This window comes from Peromyscus maniculatus, chromosome 14 (genome assembly GCF_049852395.1).
Source record: "Peromyscus maniculatus bairdii isolate BWxNUB_F1_BW_parent chromosome 14, HU_Pman_BW_mat_3.1, whole genome shotgun sequence".
Taxonomy (NCBI): domain Eukaryota; kingdom Metazoa; phylum Chordata; class Mammalia; order Rodentia; family Cricetidae; genus Peromyscus; species Peromyscus maniculatus.
The window spans coordinates 52,982,147-53,001,267 of NC_134865.1; the positions used below are offsets into that span (position 1 = coordinate 52,982,147).

The 19,121-nt window shown below is 47.7% G+C and overlaps 1 protein-coding gene across 2 annotated transcripts in view; it reads left to right on the forward strand.

Moving 5' to 3' along the window:
• Positions 1–7,596, forward strand: part of Slc39a9 (solute carrier family 39 member 9) — a 41,150-nt gene extending 33,554 nt beyond the window's left edge. The window contains exons 6-7 of one of the 2 annotated variants that reach the window (XM_006973096.4): positions 852–986; positions 3,530–7,596. In XM_006973096.4, coding sequence (XP_006973158.1) covers positions 852–986; positions 3,530–3,760 — 366 coding nt within the window. In that variant the 3' untranslated portion in view covers positions 3,761–7,596. The remainder of the gene's footprint in view (positions 1–851; positions 987–3,529) is intronic. The other variant, XM_076550955.1, reaches the window with a different exon arrangement.
• The last annotated feature ends 11,525 nt before the right edge of the window (positions 7,597–19,121 follow it).

Here is a 19,121-nt window from a genome sequence, read left to right on the forward strand (position 1 = left end):
TTTTTATCACATACACAAATAGCTAAATTCTTACTGATGTCCATTTTCTTTTTTTTTTTTTTTTTTTTTTTTTTGGTTTTTTGAGACAGGGTTTCTCTGTGTAGCTTTGCGCCTTTCCTGGAACTCACTTGGTAGCCCAGGCTGGCCTCGAACTCACAAAGATCCGCCTGCCTCTGCCTCCCGAATGCTGGGATTAAAGGCGTGCGCCACCACCGCCCGGCAGATGTCCATTTTCTTAAAGATTTATTTTATTTTGTATTTTGTGTATATGAGTGCTCTGTCTGCATGCACTCCTGCATCTAGAAGAGGGAACAGGATCCCATTATCATTGGCTATGAGCCACTATGTGGGTGCTGGGAATTGAACTCAGGACCTTTGGAAGGACAGCCAGTGCTCTTCACCAGTGAGCCGTCTCTCCAGCCCTCCATTTCTGTTTTGTGTAGAATTTTGTTCACATAGCTGATGAGGTGACTCAGTGGGTAAAGTGCTTGCTACGTAAGTTTGACAACTCAAGGTCCCCAAGGTTGTCCTCTGCTCACCACGCACACTGTGCTACACACACACACACACACACACACACACACACACACACACTAATATAAATAAGAATTTAAAAACTCAAAATAATTTTTGTGATTTTTGTGTACAATACTACCAAGAAATCTATATACAGCTACACATAGGATTTTCTTTGTGAGAACACTGATTCCTAAAAGGCAAGACTTGCTCTTGATGGCATGCCTAGGTTTCTGTTGTGAGAGCTCATATTCAGATAACACCACACGCGTTTCTTGATGTGGAAGCAAGCCCTGTTTGTCAAGTGATGATAAGGGTCACCTTGTCATTTACAGGCTCCAGCAGCATTTGGACTGGTTTCCTTCCTGATGCATGCTGGCCTGGAGCGGAATCGAATTAGAAAGCACTTGCTGGTATTTGCATTGGCAGCACCAGCCATGTCCATGCTGACCTACTTGGGATTAAGTAAGGTAAGTGTGAGCATCTCTTACTGGAGGTCATGTATCTAGTTCCCCTCATAGGCGGTCAGCCTGCACCCTCAGCATGCGGCTGAGAGCAATGAATGTGACCCAACACAAAACCATAGGCTTACTGAAACACGATGTAATTTTTTTGTTTTGAATATCATCTAATTTTGTTTATTGGTAACTCAATTGTATGGTTGCCTAACATGAATGTTGTAGATGACAGCATTATGTCACGGTATCAAGACTCAACAAACCTGGGTATCTTGGGTTGAATTTTTTTATGTACAGGATTTCCTCAGACTAAGACAAAAATTGAGAGTAAAAATCTGTAGAAGATAATAAATGTCTTAATTCCAAGTTAGTCCTTTTTATGAATTTAATATTTTATTCATATGAATTGAAAACTTTGATATCAATTCTAAGAATATTTGCATAAATATATAGTAGAATTTCAGTATTTAAAATAGTATCATTTAACTGGCCATGCTTATTTATTTTGTTTGGCAGATAAATAGTAAATCAGAATCATCCAACATTTAATGGTGAGGCAGGCACAGGAAGCATACAAGAAAGCCATTCAGTGGCTGTGGGGCGTTTACCCACCACCCCCACAGCTTCCCAGAGTTTTCTTGAGTGCGAGCAGCAGGAAATATTAGATAGAAGGATTTATAGCGGAGAATCTTGCGGAGATAAACAGATAGAAAATAAAGGATAGCCTCGAGAGGGCCTGGAACCTATTCCAACGGGCCCGGACTGTCTCTGGTCCAGGGTTTTTATAGAGACGCCAAGGGGTGGAGCAAAAGACCTCCTCCCCCAGCACAGCCAAGTGCAGACCATCTCAGACACCTGCACTCAGGCCCGTGGTCCTGATCATCCTCTATTTGGACCTGCTGGGTAAAGCCACGAGGAACCCCAGAACGGGCTCCCACAAGTGGCCTACAGTAGAGCTGGAACAAAGGTGGCTGTAGGCAGCTGGGATTCCAGATCCTTTAGTTCTTTATCCCTGAGCAGAGCTTCAGACTTGAAAGGTCCGTTTTCAGCGGAGAGCCCACATACTCCACTTCCAAGCCTAAGAGTTCTGTCCATAGCAACAGTCCATCCTATTGTACCTAAATGTCAGTGAGTAGAATCTATGAGGAAAACTTGGAACCAAACTATCAGGGCTGATTGGAAAGAGCCCCCCCCCCATGTCCCCTCCGAAGGTCACCGAGTCATGATTATATGAAACAATAAATGTGTTAGAAGGAATGTTGACTCACTCTTCTGGGTTTTCGTCGGTGGGCTGGGTGGCGGAAGTGGGAGTGAGCCCAGGGCCTCACACGTGCTAAGCAGGCACTCTCCCCCTGAACTGTAACCCCAGACATTGTTTCCTTTCTTCCTCCTCTTCTGTTCTTTTCTCATTTAAAAACAGTCAGAAGGAAGAAAAGGAAAGATTTGAGAGAGTCTATATGGAAAATGAATGGTTAATGAGTAGTTAGATTCTGTTCACCAGGCCTTTGATTGTTGGTCCTGAGTCTAACAATGAGCTCTTTCCCATTTACCGGGAGAGCCCTAAAGCAATGGGTAGTTCTGTATCCCCCACGAACAGCTTTTTTTTGATACTGAGAATTAAGCCAGGGCCTCTCACATGCTGGGCAAACACTCTGCACTGAGCCACCTCCCCGGCCCTGATGGTTCCTTTTCAAATAGGAGGCCAGCCCGCCACTGACTGCTGTGCTTCAGAACTTTCCACGGGAAGCTCCTGATACTCCGGATACAGCGTGGCATTAGATGCTATGTCTGGGGCAATTTTCCAAAGCTTTAACCTATTGCCTTAGCTCACAGGTCTACTCATTTTAATAGAAAAGACTGTGACTGGTTGTATAAAGATTAGCAAATGGTGACCCACATCTGTAATCCCAGCACTTGGGAGGCTGAGGCAGGAGAGTACAGAGACAGGGTCTCTCTGTGTAGCACTGACTGGAATTCACAGTATAGACAAGGCTTGCCTCAAACTCAGAGATCCACCTGCCTCTGTTGCATTTCGATTAGTCTGTATCTCAAGCACCTGGCCTAGTACACGGAGGATACTTGTTAAATATTAGAACAATGAATTATGCCTAAAGTTCTGAGATTCCATCTCAGAGGTATGAATGAAACCTCCTAACCAGCACTTGAAAGTTGCTTTGAAAAGCAACTGTAGTTAATATGGCTTTCATTTCAAAATGGTAAGAGTAAATTTAAATGTTCTCCCTGTAAAAACATAAACATTTGAAGTAATAGATGTTAATTAGCTTGATTTTATTATTTCTTTATTTTCTCAAATCATAGTATCTGTATAATAAAAATTGTGAATTTCAAATAAATTTTAAAGCTGTGATTGTATGTTGTCACTGGTGTTCTTAGGCCTTTATTTGAGACCTCCCCATAAATGACAGAGTTTCCATTCTCAAGATGCCTCCATGTACCAAGCAGCACCAGGTATAAATATTCTGGTTTAGTTGGGACATCCTCCTGTCTCCGACTCTGATGTGACTTTTTTCCTTGTTGTCTCTTCTAATTCACAGAGCAGTAAAGAAGCCCTTTCAGAGGTCAATGCCACTGGAGTGGCCATGCTATTCTCTGCGGGGACATTTCTTTATGTTGCCACCGTCCATGTCCTCCCTGAGGTGGGTGGAATGGGACACAGCCACAAAGCTGACAGCACTGGAGGGAGAGGCCTCAGCCGCCTGGAGGTGGCAGCCCTGGTTCTGGGTTGCCTCATCCCACTCATCCTGTCAATAGGACACCAGCATTAACCGTCAGGTTCTGGCCTCAGGCCATGGCCATTGCCATCCAGGAAGAAGAGGGAGCGTGTGACGCTCCTCACTCCTCAGTGTTTTGTCTCGCCTTGTCCATCTCCACCGTGTTCCTAGAGCCCGAGGGAGATGAGAGTCCATCGTGGAGAAGTGGAACAGCGTGTAGCAGGAACATTGTCATCAGACAGGGACTTTGTGTTGTCTTTAAGGGACTTTGACATACCGAGTTCTGATGTTTCTCTTTACCCTATTCTCAGGGAAGATGGAATTTAGTTTTAAGGAAAAGTGGAGAACTTCATACCATGAAATAGCGATTATGAAAATACAGTATTCTGTAACTAAGCTCAAGTTTCCCCTTCATTTAGAGGCTCTACCACTTCCCCATTGGTTTTTCACGTGGTTCTCACCGTGTAAGACTGGTGCTTCAGCACCTGTGCCCCATGCCTTGAGAGAAGCGGGCAGCACTCACCCTCTTGGATACTAAGGTTAGAGTAAGGGAAAGAGGCCAGGAGACACAGCTGACCTGACCTGAAGGAGACATCCATCGAGAGGGGAGGTCTACAGGCTTGATCAGCTCCTTTGCACGTGCCTCCCTGAATAGAGCCTGCCCTTCCTCCCATAGAGCCTTTGGAAGCGGGGTCTGGTGTCTTGTAGCTTGTTTCTGAAGTATCCTTTACAGGGTACCCGTCTGCAGCACATTCTTCCAGAGGAGCCAGGGTCTGTTCAGACACAGGCTTTCCTTCAACAGCAGTGGGATCGCAGTGAAGAAATGAAGGGATGTTAAATTTTCTGGGAATTTGGATAGTAACTGACATCTTTGTAGTACCCTTTTATAAAGTAACACTATTACAAAGTGTGGTGTTCTTTTCCGCTAAGTCGGTGGTTCTCAACCTTCCTAACGTTGCAACCCTTTAATACAGTTCCTCGTGTTGTGGTGACCCCCAACCATAAATTATTTTCATTGCTACTTTATAACTGTAATTTTGCTACTGCTGTGAATCATAATGTAAATATCTGATATGCAACCCCTGTGGGGGTCACAACCCACAGGTTGAGAACTGATGCTCTGAGTATTGCTTTTAGCAGCCAGCAGCCCCTGGCTAGGCCCTTGCCCAGAGTGGAGAGTTTCTGTCCACTCTCGGCTCCCGTGCAGGAGCAGCAGGAGTGTCAGAAGGGCGTGTCTGCCACTGCCTCAAGCTGCTCCCTGCAATCATGTCTGCGTCCTGCCCTCCCATGCTGTGCTCTTCTCCTGCCCCTCCATGTCCTGCTCACTGCTCCTGGTGACGTCAGGCCTGTGTGAACGTCCATCGGGACAGCCACTCCTGAACCACGGTGACAAGAGAGCACTGTCCCTAGTCTTCATTTCCTTCAAATACGTTACCTTTGTGTCAAATCCAGCCTCATCAAGCCTTGATTTGTCACTTCCTCCTGTGAGCCGACACATCACGAACACTCTGAAAATTTCAGCAGTTGAGACAAAGTATTCAACAAACGAAGGTGATTTTTCCATGTTTGCCAAAATCTGCCTAAACCCTGTGTTGTCAGATAGGTGTATAATACTGTATTAATTTACATTTTCTGTACCGTTTCAAGACACTTTACCTAAAGAGAGAGCCAAGACTAGTTTCTTCAGTGCGGTGGGTGCCGTCATTTATATTTTTCTCTGACACCCATGCCAGCCAGCATGCCTGTGGTTTCCTCTGTTTCTCGACTGAATTGTCACTGGGTCACAGCTGTGGAACTGAACTTGCCAGCCCTCTGCTGGCTGCAGTGAAGAAAGGAGCCGAATGGGCAGGCGCAGTGTCGGATGGAGGCTGGTAGCCATTGCCTCCCTGGGAAACTGAAGGCATGCGGTGTGCGAGTCGGGGTCTCTCTCCTGGTTAGGCGCCAACAGCCGACTCGGGGAAGGTTTGCTCTCGTCTAGTCCTTCCAAAGTACGGTTGTCGTGGTTCTTTCTGGAAACTCACTGTGTCGAGTAGATAGCCAGTTCTGTGTTGGACTTGGCTTGAGTAAAAGTAACTCTGTCACCTTACTCCGTGCAGGGGTCAGGGTTTGTCGCACTGGCCAGAGCCTCTCTCACCCGGCAGTGCCTTGCCGTCTCGCTTAAAAGCTTGGCTAGAATATCTTGCTGGAGAGGGCCTTGGACCCTGGCCGGGACGGAACCATCAAACTCCTAAATTTGCCTCCCCCACCCCAGGCCTCAGTAGTAAAGAGCTTTCCAAAGCTGGGGCCTTCCCCAGGCCCCGAGCTGCTGCCTGGGAACGCTCATCCCTCCCTGGCCAGCAGGCTCACTAGCCATATGAATCTTAATAGGGCTCCAATGCATTTAGGCAGCAGGAACCGTGCAGCAGGGCAGAAGCCTCTGTCTAGGGAGACAGAGGTCACTCACGTGGCAGGCATTGGAGAGGCCACCTTGATGTTCGCTTTCCAGCGTGTTTCAGTTCTGTTTTCCTCCTCCTCCTCAAAACTTCCTCCGGAGGTGTGGATGCCTTAATAATCCGATAACACATTTGAACACATTGGTGATACTTCAGCTGCTGCCATGATTACCAGTGGAATTACGGGCTACCAAAGAAGTAACTGATAAAAAGCTCGGGCCATCCTTCCTCATAACCAAAGCAGTCTTAATTACAATTGGAGCCCCTTTCTCTGGGAGATGTAGATGGACTTCAGATTCCAAGCACTGCTCTTTTTTTTTTTTTTTTTCCCCAAGACAGGGTTTCTCTGTGTAACAGCCTTGGCTGTCCCAGAACTCACTCTGTAGCTCAGGCTGGCCTGGAACTCACAGAGATCCACCTGGCTCTGCCTCCTGAGTGCTGGGACTAAAGGTGTGCGCCATCACCGCCCAGCCCAAGCCCGCTCTTAAAAGGCAAATTGAAGTTGAAAACGCTGATCCACTCCCCTCACTGGTCCCCGGTGTTGTCAGTCTCGATCAACAGAGCGGCGCTGTTCCCATTTGGCTCTGCCTTCCTGTGTGCGCTGTCCAGCAGCTGTCCTCCAGGCAGCCGGTCTGGAGTGCCAGTGGTGGGGACAGCACTGAGGCCGTGTCTTCTTCTCCTCATTCCACCTTATTCCCCAGACTTCTCAATTAAAGACAGCCGAGTTGGCCTCTTCTGGGGGTTTGGATCAGTAGAGAAAAGAAAAGGAGGGACTGTTCAGAGGTGTCATTTCTTGTCGAAAGGGGAACATAGATTTTTTTTTAACCAGTCTGTCACTGGCTGGCTCTCTCTTTCAAGGGTTAGAACTAGGAGGGACACACCAGCAACAGAGTGTGTTAAGCCCTGAAACTCATGGTAGTGACGTTCTCAACATGGGGACTGTATGCCAACAGCACAAACCTCTAAAATGCTCCTGCCTTCGGGCCAGAGCCGGAGACTGTCGCAGCACAGGCGACACCCTCGGCAGTCACTCGACAGGAGTCCTTGCGGTAGCAGACTTGTGCTCAGTACAGAGTGGGCCTCACCCCTGAGGAGCTCTGCTGGAGGTACTCCACAACACAGCCTGGTGGGAAGGGACTGGCAGACGTGTGGTACTTCAGATGTGCTCAGCCCAGCACAGCTCTAAACACAGACTGGCTTCGCTCTCTGTCGGGTGGTGTCTTCCTGTAAGCTGGGAGTCGGGTGGGGTGGTAACATCACAGGTCTCCTGGTTTGGTGGCCTGAACGGTGATTTCAAATGTCCCTTTGTACACAACGGTTATTTCTGGATCCTTTGTACACATAAACTCATTCCATGGATGGCTGCCTTATAATTTTGTCTCTTTCCACTTTAATTGTGAATGGTTTAAAAATTGCTGTTTTCTGATTTGTTTATGATATTAAATTTTTATCAGTGCATATCTTATGTGGATGGCTCTTTATTTATACACTGGCAGTATTTGTGTTTGGCAACCAGACCTGATGCAGATTTGAACGTCAAAAAGGTGGGCAGTCGGCATGGCGTAACTGGTCAAGGCGCCTGCTGCCAAGCCTAATGACCTGAGTTCAGTCCCCGAGACCCCCGTGGTGGAAGGTGAGAACCAACTCCTGTGTGTTGACCTATGATCTCCACACGTGTACTGTGGCGTGTGTGCCTCACCCCCACACAAACAAAAGGAAAATATAATTGAAACATTTTGAGGTAACGGTAGGTCGTAAGGGACAGAAGAAAGATACCTTAGACGGGAAAGAGGGAGGGGCAGTGAGGGACCCAGTGTGCCATTGCTCCAAGAGAGATCCAGTGATAACCACCTCCTCCCGTGTTGCTCATTAGCAGATAGTAATTTATAAAAGGAGCTTTTCCAAAAGAGAAGCAGGCAAATGGATCATCATCCACTCCTTTCAGAGGTCAGGGGTGTCATGTGAGCATGTAAGTGCTGTGATCAGTGGTCTCGAAAGAGGTACTTACATAGAAGTGCTGACTTTTGAACTAGGCATGTGGGGGGGGGGGGCAGAAGAGTGGGGGGAAGACAGACAAGCCTCAGTGTGGAGGGCCGAGAATGGCTTTCATGAGCTTCCCTCCTACCCTGGGTTGCTTCGAACTTGGGCTGCCAGGCTTGCGTGACAAGCCACAGGCACTTTTACTCACTGAGCCGTCTCCCTGGCCCGTGGAGTTTTTGTTTTCTTTCATTGAACACGTATATTTACTGTGTTAATGACGTGCTCATGCCTGTTGACTTAGCACTCCAGAGGCAGAAGCAGGTAGGCTGCCATGAGGTCAAGGTGGGCTAAGGAATGCAACAGAGATGGTAGTTGGTGCCTGTAGTCCTAGCACTCAGGAGGTGGAGGCAGGAGGGTCAGAAGTTCAAGGCTATTCACTGCATAGTTCAAGGCCAGCCTGGTTTGCGTGAGACCCCAACCCAAAAAATACGTATATTAGTGATATTAATTGGACAAAATAATGGACTTCGTTATGATGTTTGCATACATATATGGAATGCGGCCTCTGCCTCTCAAGTGCTGGGACTAAAGGTGCGCACCACCACACCTGTCTCAGATAACTTCTAACTGTAATGCAGATTGCTTCATATGGCCGCTGAGTGATGGGGTAAGTGCTGTTGCACACACAGTGGAGTGTGGATGAGGTAAGTGCTGTTGCACACACAGTGGAGTGTGGATGAGGTAAGTGCTGTTGCACACACAGTGGAGTGTTGATGAGGTAAGTGCCGTTGCACATGCAATGTTGTTGTACACCATTAGAGCTCCATATGTATCTCAGGTGAGGTGCTTCAGAGTTCTGGAAAACATCTCTTCATTAAGAAAACCAACTGAGCCGGGCGGTGGTGGCGCACGCCTTTAATCCCAGCACTTGGGAGGCAGAGCCAGGCGGATCTCTGAGTTTGAGGCCTGGGCTACCAAGTGAGTTCCAGGAAAGGTGCAGAGAGAGAGGGAGGGAGGGAGGGAGGGAGGGAGGTCTTTTGGGCCTTTTAACATTCTCTGCTGTTGCAGCCTTCGCCCTACAACAAGATTGGGTGCATTTAGGGGATTCGCCTGAACACTGGCCGTAGGCAGATTTACTCAATACTTTAAGAGCCAGAAATCAACTTTCTGTGGGACTTGCACAGACATCCCAAGCTAATATGGAGCTGGGTGTTGGAAGGTCCTCTTCCCACTTACGGCAGGGTCTCACTGTAGTGTAGCCCAGGCTGGCCCCGAATTCATGATCCACCTGCTTCAGCCTCCCAACTGCTGGGACTGCAGGTGTGCACCACCCACCCTGCTAGAGGACCCCCTTTTGGTGAATGAATTTGAGAGGGTTTCAAAGTATCTTACCTTCAACCTTTCTATTGAATAAAGATGGCGCTGACACTGGTCCTAATCAGTGCTATCTGGCCTGCTGAATTTTGCACTCAGTTCTACATGAGGGGCCAACTCGCTGGCTCTCCCTCAAGGATGTTTTGGGAATGTGTGAGACTATAGCAAGAAATGGCTTCCGAGTTTACTAGCCAAACTCAGCACATCTGCCAAGACCCAAATACAGTATCCTTCCTCTTCGAAGCTAAATTAATACATGTATTTTAATCCACACAGCACCCTCAAGGGGCAGCAGCATAAGCATCTCTGAGAAGTCTGCTGTCCCTGTCATGCCCCTGGGTTCCAAAACCCCGTATGAGTGCTGGGAAGTGGCAGGCCAGCAGGGCAACAAGGTGTTCCAGCTACCCCAAAAACACCAGCTACCCTGGAGACCTTGGGTGTGAGCACTTGTGGGTAGTTAGGGCAACAGGCCACCTGATGATGAGACCAATCTAATCTTAGAGGGAGTCCTGGCAGGGAAATCCCTTATTGGGCTTTAGCAGAGGGGCTTCAGGTGGACTTACCCCGGGCAGGCAAGCCTTCCTCGGGGCCTGTGGGGACCCTGATCACCCAGAAGGACCAGTCTTCCATGCCCGTATAATGCTCTCATTTGCTTCCCCTACCTTCGACTTACAGGCTTTGCTCTGACCCACAGTGCATGTACCACTTTACCTCCTGCGCTGGTTAACTGTCAACCCGACATGACCTGCAGTCACCTGGGAGGAAGCCTCAGTGAGGAACTATCTAGAGCAGGTTGGCCTACTGTAGACATGCCGGTGGAAGACGGCCCTGACTGTTAGTTGATGGTGGATAGTGCCATCCCATGGGCGAGGCTCCGGCCTGTGTGAACAGAGAGTGCCAGCTGAGCACCAAGCAAGCAAGTGATGCGCTCTCTGCTCTTGGTCGTGGATGTAACGTGATTGGCTGCTTGAGTTCCTGCCTTGACTTACCCAAAATGGATTGTGATTTGGAATTATAAGCCAAATAAACCGTTTCCTCCCTTTCCTGTTGCTTTTTGTCAAGGCATTTTATCACAGAAACAGAAAAGAGATGAGCAGACATCTCTCCAAGGTTTCTCTGGAGGCAGCCAAGCCTTGCACAGCAACCCCACCTGGTCTTACACAGTCCAGTCACAGAAGGAATGGAGCACAATGAAAAGGAGTTTACCAGGGGAGTGACATGGGGAAGGGCATTGCAAATGAAGAGTCATTTGACCTGAGTCTAAGCAGGACTGAGAAGGAAGAAGAGCAACATTCTCGACCAAGGGAAGGTCGAGCAGAGCAAAGACGCAGATGTGCGTGACAGCTAGAACATCGGAATTCGTGTGACTAGAGAGCTGGGGAAAGGAGCAGGCTGAGTCCTGGTGTGTGTGCGCGCGTGCGTGCGTGCGTGCGTGCGTGCGTGCGTGCGTGCGTGCGCGTGTGTGTGTGTGTGTGTGTGTGTGTGTGTGTGTGTGTGTGTGTGTGTGTATGTAGGGTATTACAGCCGAAGGTCAGAAGTTGGGGCCTAGAGTCAAAACAGTGGTGACCAGCAGAGGGTATGACGCCAACAGACTCATGTGGTCAGCTTTGGGGGACAGTCAGTAAGCCTGGATTCTGGAGGATCCTTCCATGTGTTCAAGTACAAAAAAATAAAATAAAATAAAGTCAAGTTGGGAGGGAGCAGAGAGTGGCAAAGGCTGAGAACACAAAGCCCTCAGAAGCCCAGTGATTATCCTTGGTTCTCACAGCTAATGTCTCAGTCTGTCATCGAAAGGTGGCTTCCACATCCATTCTCAGGCACTCCACAGATTCCACTTTAGAGGAGAGGAAGCCAAGGGCCTGAGACATTGGTCTCCATTTGGTTGGTCAACAAAAGCAGAAAACCACTGAGCAAAGAGCATCAGGGCAGCACACACTTGCTGAGTGCCTGCTACATAGCCCGTCCCTGTCCCGAAGAAGCTGGCGTCCAGACGAGCAGCAGTCGCAGGAGAGAAAACCCACACTGAGCAGGCAGTGGGCTAGAATTCAAGAATGGGCAAAGATCCGCTGTAACCAAGGTTACCTGAACCTGGCCACAGCCTTTATGTGGGATCCAGGTGGAGAGCCTGGGTCCTGGAATTAGGGTTAGACAGACATTTGATGCTGCTCCAAAGCTTGATGAAGCCCAGGGCTGGCTACCTCTACTTCCTGCTCCTACAGGGTTACTTGGGGCTGAGGTAGCTCAGAGAAGCCAGAGTTGTGGCGTTCCTGGGTCCTTCACTTGGCACACGCCTGGAGACAGTGGAAATGGCATGGTCTGTGTGCCTGTGGGTGGGGGTCAAGGACAGAGTGGGTAGGTGATACTGGGAAGAGCGGCTTTTGAACATGAAGCTGGGAGCTTTGGCAGCGCAGTCGGGGTGTAACTCCAGGGGAACCCTCATTTCCATTTCCCTGCGGGGAATGTTTATTGCCTTTTCCTAAGTGTGTACGTTAGCCTGTATCTAAGAGCAGAGAGCTGCATCCCCATTAGGTTGGATTCACACAGCTCCTTCCTGGAGGCTGTTCATGTAGAACAGAGTGTTAATACTCCAGTTCCAGAGGACCTGACACCCTCTTCTGGCCTCCTCAGGGCTCCTGCATACACATGAGGCACACAAAACTCACTCAATGAAACGTGTACATATGAAATAAAATCAATCTTTAAAGAATGGTCTCCTACCACTTCCTAAATATAACACCAGTAGCACAGACACTGAGAGCAACAATTAATAAATGGGACCTCTTGAAACTGAGAAGCTTTTGTAGGGCAAAAGACATGGTCAATAAGACAAAAAGACAGCCTACAGAATGGGATGTCTTAAAATCCCATTATATACCAGGGACCCAGAGACCTTTGCAGTGCCACTTAAGGTCCTGGAGGGTTTTATTATGCTAGACTCTTGTTTAATGTATGCTTGGGACTCTCTGCACTTCTCAGAGATGGCAGGATTGATTGATTGTGTCCAGAGGCCAATATATTTTCCTAGAATTAAGTCTTTCTCTAATTCTTAGAAGATATAAATCTCAAGGCCTGCATATCTTTACCTTCACCAACCCCACATCTGACAGAGGGCTGATCTCCAGAATATATAAAGAACTCAAGTGCTGAGATGAAGCCATACATACACAGCCAAGAAGAATGGACAGCTGAATTCAAAAACAGTCAACAATTTCCAGAATTTAAAATCCTGAATCACCGGGCGGTGGTGGCACACGCCTTTAATCCCAGCACTCAGGAGGCAGAGGCAGGCGGATCTTTGTGAGTTCGAGGCCAGCCTGGGCTACCAAGTGAGTTCCAGGAAAGGCGCAAAGCTACACAGAGAAACCCTGTCTCAAAAAACCAAAAAAAAAAAAAAAAAAAATTCCTGAATCATGACATGACACTAGTGGAATTCAGGTGTTTCTGGTACATGGACTGCTCTCACCCAATGTGAGGTTGAACTGTTGACCTTGTGTACATCCTACTTCACAATGAGTCTGTCAGATACACTAAGCCTATAGGCTGAAGATGATGCCCCAACACTGTGGAGAAACCTCAGGTGACTGTCCAGGCAGCTGGCTGTTTCTGTCAACTTACAAATTTTTGGAAGTTGCTTGCATGCACTTCCTGTTTTTATTTTTGTTAGCTTATATTATTTCCTTCTTGGGTCTCTGAGGGAGTTGAAGATTAGTTAGTTATAGTTGAAGGTTAGTTAGTTAGTTATAGTTGAAGATTAATTAGAATAGAAAGTGAATTAGATACATTTTGGACTTACCAAAATAGGATAGGTAAGGGAATTATTTTCTCTGATTTGTCAAATACAAATGGACGAGACATCATTTAGGTATTTGTTACTTGTATATATTGTATATAGTTATTGTACTTTTGTATATAGTTTTTCTTTTGTTAGTTATAACCTTTTGCCTTTTTTCTTTTTATTAAAATAGAAAAGGGGAAATATGGTGGTATTTTATTTGTACTGAAATGTGATTTTCATTGTATGTTAATAAATAAAGTTCCCCGGGGGGGTCAGAGCTATTAGAGCCATAGCAAGAGCGAAGCGGCGGGCGGCGGCGGCGGCGGCAGCAGCAGCAGCAGCAGCAGCAGCAGCAGCGCACGCCTTTAATCCCAGCACTTGGTAGAAGAGCTAGGTAGATTTCTGTGTGTTCAGGGATACAGCCAGCAATGGAGACATACACCTTTAAAACCTGGAGGATGGTACTTACAGGCAGTGACAAGGCAGTCATGTGGTTGGGTTTACAACCAATAAGAAGGCAGAACAGAAAGACTATTTAAAGACAGACAAACAGGAAGTAGCTCTTTTTCGGGGAAGCTAGAAGCACTGCAGGAGGTAAGGTTTTAGCTCTGAGCTCTGACCTCTCGGCTTTCTCTTTTACATTGGCTCTGTGTTTCTTATTTTAATAAAATGGTTGGTTATATCAACACTCAAGAAACTAGACATCAAAATACTGAACAATCCAATTAAGAAATGGGCTAAAGAACTAAACAGAGAATTCTCAAAAGAAGAATCTCAAATGGCTGAAAGACATTTAAGGAAATGCTCAACATCCTTAGTTATCAGAGAAATGCAAATCAAAACGACTCTGAGATACCACCTTACACCTGTCAGAATGGCTATGAGCCGGGCAGCGGCAGCGCACACTTTTAATCCCAGCACTCAGGAGGCAGAGACAGGCATATCTCTGTGAATTTGAGGCCAGCCTAGGCTACCAAGTGAGTTCCAGGAAAGGCGCAAAGCTACACAGAGAAACCCTGTCTCGAAAAACCAACCAACCAACCAACCAAACAAACAAAACACTAATGACAGTCTATGTTGGAGAGGATGTGGAGCAAAGGGAACACTCCTCCGCTGTTGGTGGGAGTGCAAACTTGTACAACCACTGTGGAAATCAGTATGGTGGTTTCTCAGAAAATTGGGAATCGATCTACCTCAAGACCCAGCCATACCACTCTTAGGCATATACCCAAGGAATGCTGATTCATACCATAAAGATACATGCTCAACTATGCTCATAGCAGCACTATTTGTAATAGCCAGAACCTGGAAACAACCTAGATGCCCATCAACTGAAGAATGGATTAAGAAAATATGGTACATATACACAATGGAGTACTACTCAGCAGAGAAAAACAATGAAAGCATGAAATTTTCAGGCAAATGGATGGAACTAGAAAATATCATCCTGAGTGAGGTAACCCAGACCCAGAAGGACAAACATGATATTTACTCACTCTTAAGTGGATACTAGATATAAAGCAAAGAGCAATCAGACTACAACCCACAGATCCAGGGAGGCTACCTACGGGGGGACCCTAGGATGATTGTGGCTTATAATAAGTTTTGGGTTTACTCAATCACTGGGCAAGCCTCAGTGAAACATTTCACTATTAGGATACGAATTTGTACTGTATCAAGCTGATGATAGAAAATAAATTAAATAAAATAATCAAACAAAAAGCATGGTCTCCTGAAGAACCCTGAACCGTAGATAAGTTGTCAACTGAGAAAGACACTCAGCACTTCAGCATTTCCTGAGCTCCCACTTCAGTTCACAAGCTGTGTGCTGCGGTGGGAAGGTGCAGACTGAGACCAAACCGAGCTGTCGGATGGACTGACTGCCCCGACTCCACATACACACACAGATTGAGAGCAAACCAAGATGTCTGACGGACTGCTTGCCCCAACTCCACATGCATACACAGATCAAGAACAAACCGAGCTGTCAGATGGACTGCTTGCCCCAACTCCACATGCATACACAGATCCATCATGGTTCAGGAAGAGCCTAGCTGTGCAACCTTGAGTACACAAGTTTTTTTCTGAGACAATCTGAGCTCCAACTGTGATCCTCCTGCCTCAGCTTCCTGAATACTAGGATTACAGAAATGTTTCTCCTGAGTGGTAGATAACTTAGAAAAAACAACTGAACAGTGCACCTCAAGGTCTTCAAAAACAAGAACAAACACAATGTCAACCCAGAAGATAGAAAGTAATAAAGCAGAGACTAGAGAGATACAAAAAAATGAACCAGTTCTTTTAAAATAATTTCAAGATGATATGCATGAGTGTTTTACCTGAATGTATGTATGTGTACCACATGTGTGCCTGGTGCCCACAGAGGTCAAAAGAGGGTACCGGATCCCCTGGAACTGGAGTTAAGGGTGATTGTGAGCCACCGTGTGGTACTGGGAATTGAACCTGTGTCCTCTACAAGAGAGCAACGAACGCTCTTAACTACTGAGCCATCTCCCCTGCCCCTAGAGTTAGTTCTTTGAAAAGTCAAACAAGATTGACAACTTATGGCCAAACTCATCATAAGAAAAAGGAGGCCAATATTAGGAAAGTTAGAGCAAGGAATGGCGGCGCACACCTTTAATCCCAGCACTCTAAAGGCAGAGACAGGATGATTTCTGTAAGTTCAAGGCCATCCTGTTCTACATAGTGACTTCCAGGTCAATTGTCTCAGAGAGAGAGAGATGAAATGGATGGGGTCATGGGCATGGTACTGTTCCAACAGATACTAATGGCACCCAGGATCCTTTGGGAATATTTTGAAAACCTGTGTTCCAAAAAGATGGAAAATCTAGAAGAAATGGGTAAATTCCTGGGGACATATGACTCACCAAACTTAAGAGTTAGATAAACTCTTTTAATCTTGATTTGTCTCATGGGGCATGAAGAATAAAATGTCCCCTAAGCCTCTTGGCACAGTTAGCTAAATTAGGTAAGCTGCATACAGCACATTAAAAACAGCAGCTCCACACCTAACCAGCGGGCGGGGGGGGGGGGGCATTTAGCCTGAGTTTCTACCCTAGTCTCGTTTGCTTACTAAGACTGGGCAATCCTGGCCAAGCATGGGAGTACATGCCTGTAATTACAGCACTCCAGAAGTGGAGGCAGGAGGATGACAAATTTGAGAGCAACTGGGCTACACAGCAAGATCCTGTCTCAAGAAAACAAGAAAGGAAGTTAGAAAGAAGGAAAGAAAAAGGAAGGAAGGAAGAAGAGAATGCTTAGGTCTCCCTGACCTACTTGGTCCTCGGCCCTGCCTTGTTTGTTTCCCCCAGAACTCTCAGCGTGCATTAAGACTCCCATCAACTGGACCGAGAACACAATGAAAACAGAAAAGCTTTGCCCATACCTGACCTGGTGTCATGTGGGCTGTTTGAAAAGAAGAAGAAGATACTGAAGTATCTCACTGCTTGCCTCTTACAGTTTTTCTACCCAACATTCACTGCTAGTTGAAGGCTGTCTAGATGTCCTGCAATGTCCATTTCTTCCATCACAGAACATTTTCCAGGAGCCCCTGGGCTCCCTCAGCTCTTCCCCTTGAAAAATGTCTCAATAGTGGTTCTACCCATGCTGTGGCTCACAAGCTCATCACTGGCCTTAACTCCAAGGCCAGAGCTGCCACCGACCTGATTCAGGAGAGCAAGAATGAATTTGCCAAAAGGCCGTCAAGTCAGGAGGACCACAGAGCCAGGCCTGAGGGGAAGTTTCCAGGACAGTAGTTCAAGCCCTGCTCATGCCACAGAGCATCAGTTGCCTCTGTCCTGTGCTGCCAGGAGCCCGACTCCAGGAAGGTAGCCCTGAAGCCACAGTAACCGCTGGAAGCAAGTCAGGTGCCTTAGCCACCTGCTTCCCTGGAAAAGCACATGGCGATGTGTGCTGCTTTCTTGTGCTTATTCCCTGCAACTCAAGGTCCTACTGTGCTCCAGGGAACACAACACCAAAAGCTCTTGGTGCAAGTTTTATTTGGTTGGTTTTTTGTTTGCTTGTTTGTATCTAAGAAGAGCGTGAGTCCTAAAGTAAGAAAAGTGTCCAGGCATCGGGATTATAAACTTGAGCACCTGCAAGGGACCGGAGGTGTAATTCAATGCTAGAGCAAATGCCTAGCATTCACCAGGCCGCAGGTTTGAGCCTCAGTAAGACAAAAAATAGTCTGATAGGCTATATAGAGAAGAAAGGCTGGGCAGGTGAGACAACACAAGATGATGATGGTGAGGTCTTTGAGGGATGTCCTTTAGGGCATTCCGGTCAAATATTTTAAGTGGTTAAGAGAATGGTGAAGGGCCGTGCGATGGTGGTGCAAGCCTTTAATCCCAGCACTCGGGAGGCAGAGGCAGACGGATCTCTGTGAGTTCGAGGCCAGCCTGGGCTACCAAGTGAGCTCCAGGAAAGGCGCAAAGCTACGCAGAGAAACCCTGTCTCGAAAAAGAGAGAGAGAGAAGAGAGAATGGTGAAAAGTGAGGAAAGCTTGTGGGTTGCCTGGAGAAGGGTACTAGGACTGGAAAGGTCTGTACCTTGCTTTGGGTGATGGTTACCCGGTGTGTGCATTCATCCAGTGAGCCCTTGAGATTCGGCATACTAACTCTACCGCAATGTTGCTTGCTCAGGGCAAATTAATCAAGTCTGAGCAAGCTGATTTGGCTCTCGGACTAGCCATCTATTTGCAAGCTCTGATGCAATTTCACTTCGTCTTACACCGAGGAATCGGAGATCCTGAGGGAGGAAAGTGGTTTCACTAAGGAAGGGCACAGGTGAATGATGACCGCCTCTGAGGGCCGGTGGGTTCTCAACCTGGAAAAGACTAGAAGGAGGAGGGGAAGGGGAGCGGCTCTGGTATGCAAACAAACCCTATTTCTTCACCTTTGGAGTACTTTTCCACCTGCAGAGAAGGAGGCCAAAGGCAGTCCCCAGGCCTGGCCAGAAAGGGACAGGGGCCAACAAATGCCACGCTGAGAGCGGAAGTGGGCAGCGCGCGTAGCCCCAGGGAGCACAGGAGGCGCACAGATAAATCACGAACACAAACGGCATTGACAGTTTGAGATTGACACTGAATGCCAAATGCCGACACAGACTGACTGCCAAGTACTAGGAAAAGAAATCCGAGCTGGTCCAGGCAGACGCGGCAGCGCAAAGTGAAACCTACCTGCGAGGACAGAGAAGGGCCCTGAACCTTGTTGGAATCTTTTTTTTTTTTCTCTGTGTAGCTTTGCGCCTTTCCTGGAGCTCACTTGGTAGCCCAGGCTGGCCTCGAACTCACAGAGATCCGCCTGGCTCTGCCTCCCGAGTGCTGGGATTAAAGGCGTGCGCCACCACCGCCCGGCTTGGAATCTTTTTTCGAAGCGGGTCCTTAGGCACTTACCTAAGTCTTAGCTGGCCACCGGCCTGCCCCAAGAGGTAGGAGCGTCTCTGCTTTTCAGGTGAGAAAAACAAGGTCCAGCGGCTTGCAGAGCCATTTAAAGCCTGGAGTTGGAATCACAAGTCCAGTTCCCTAATACCACGCCCACGCCCAGGGGCAAGCAGGTGTCTGCAGAGTGACTCCTGCCCATCACCAAGCCACCTAGCCAGAGTTTTGATGTAGACTCCACGGACCTTGAGGAGCGGGCGGGTGGTGGTGGTGGGGATGCACTGGACGCCTGGGTGGGGGTGGGGAGGTGCAGTGGCCAAATCCCCGGGCGAGCGCCAGGCCGGGACCCTGCGGAATCACTGAGCTGGGCTGTGCAGCCGGCGCCAGCCCTGATTGGCGCTCGCGGCTGGCCTGCGGCCGGCTCACCTGCCACTCCCAGCCAATCCAGGCCACCAG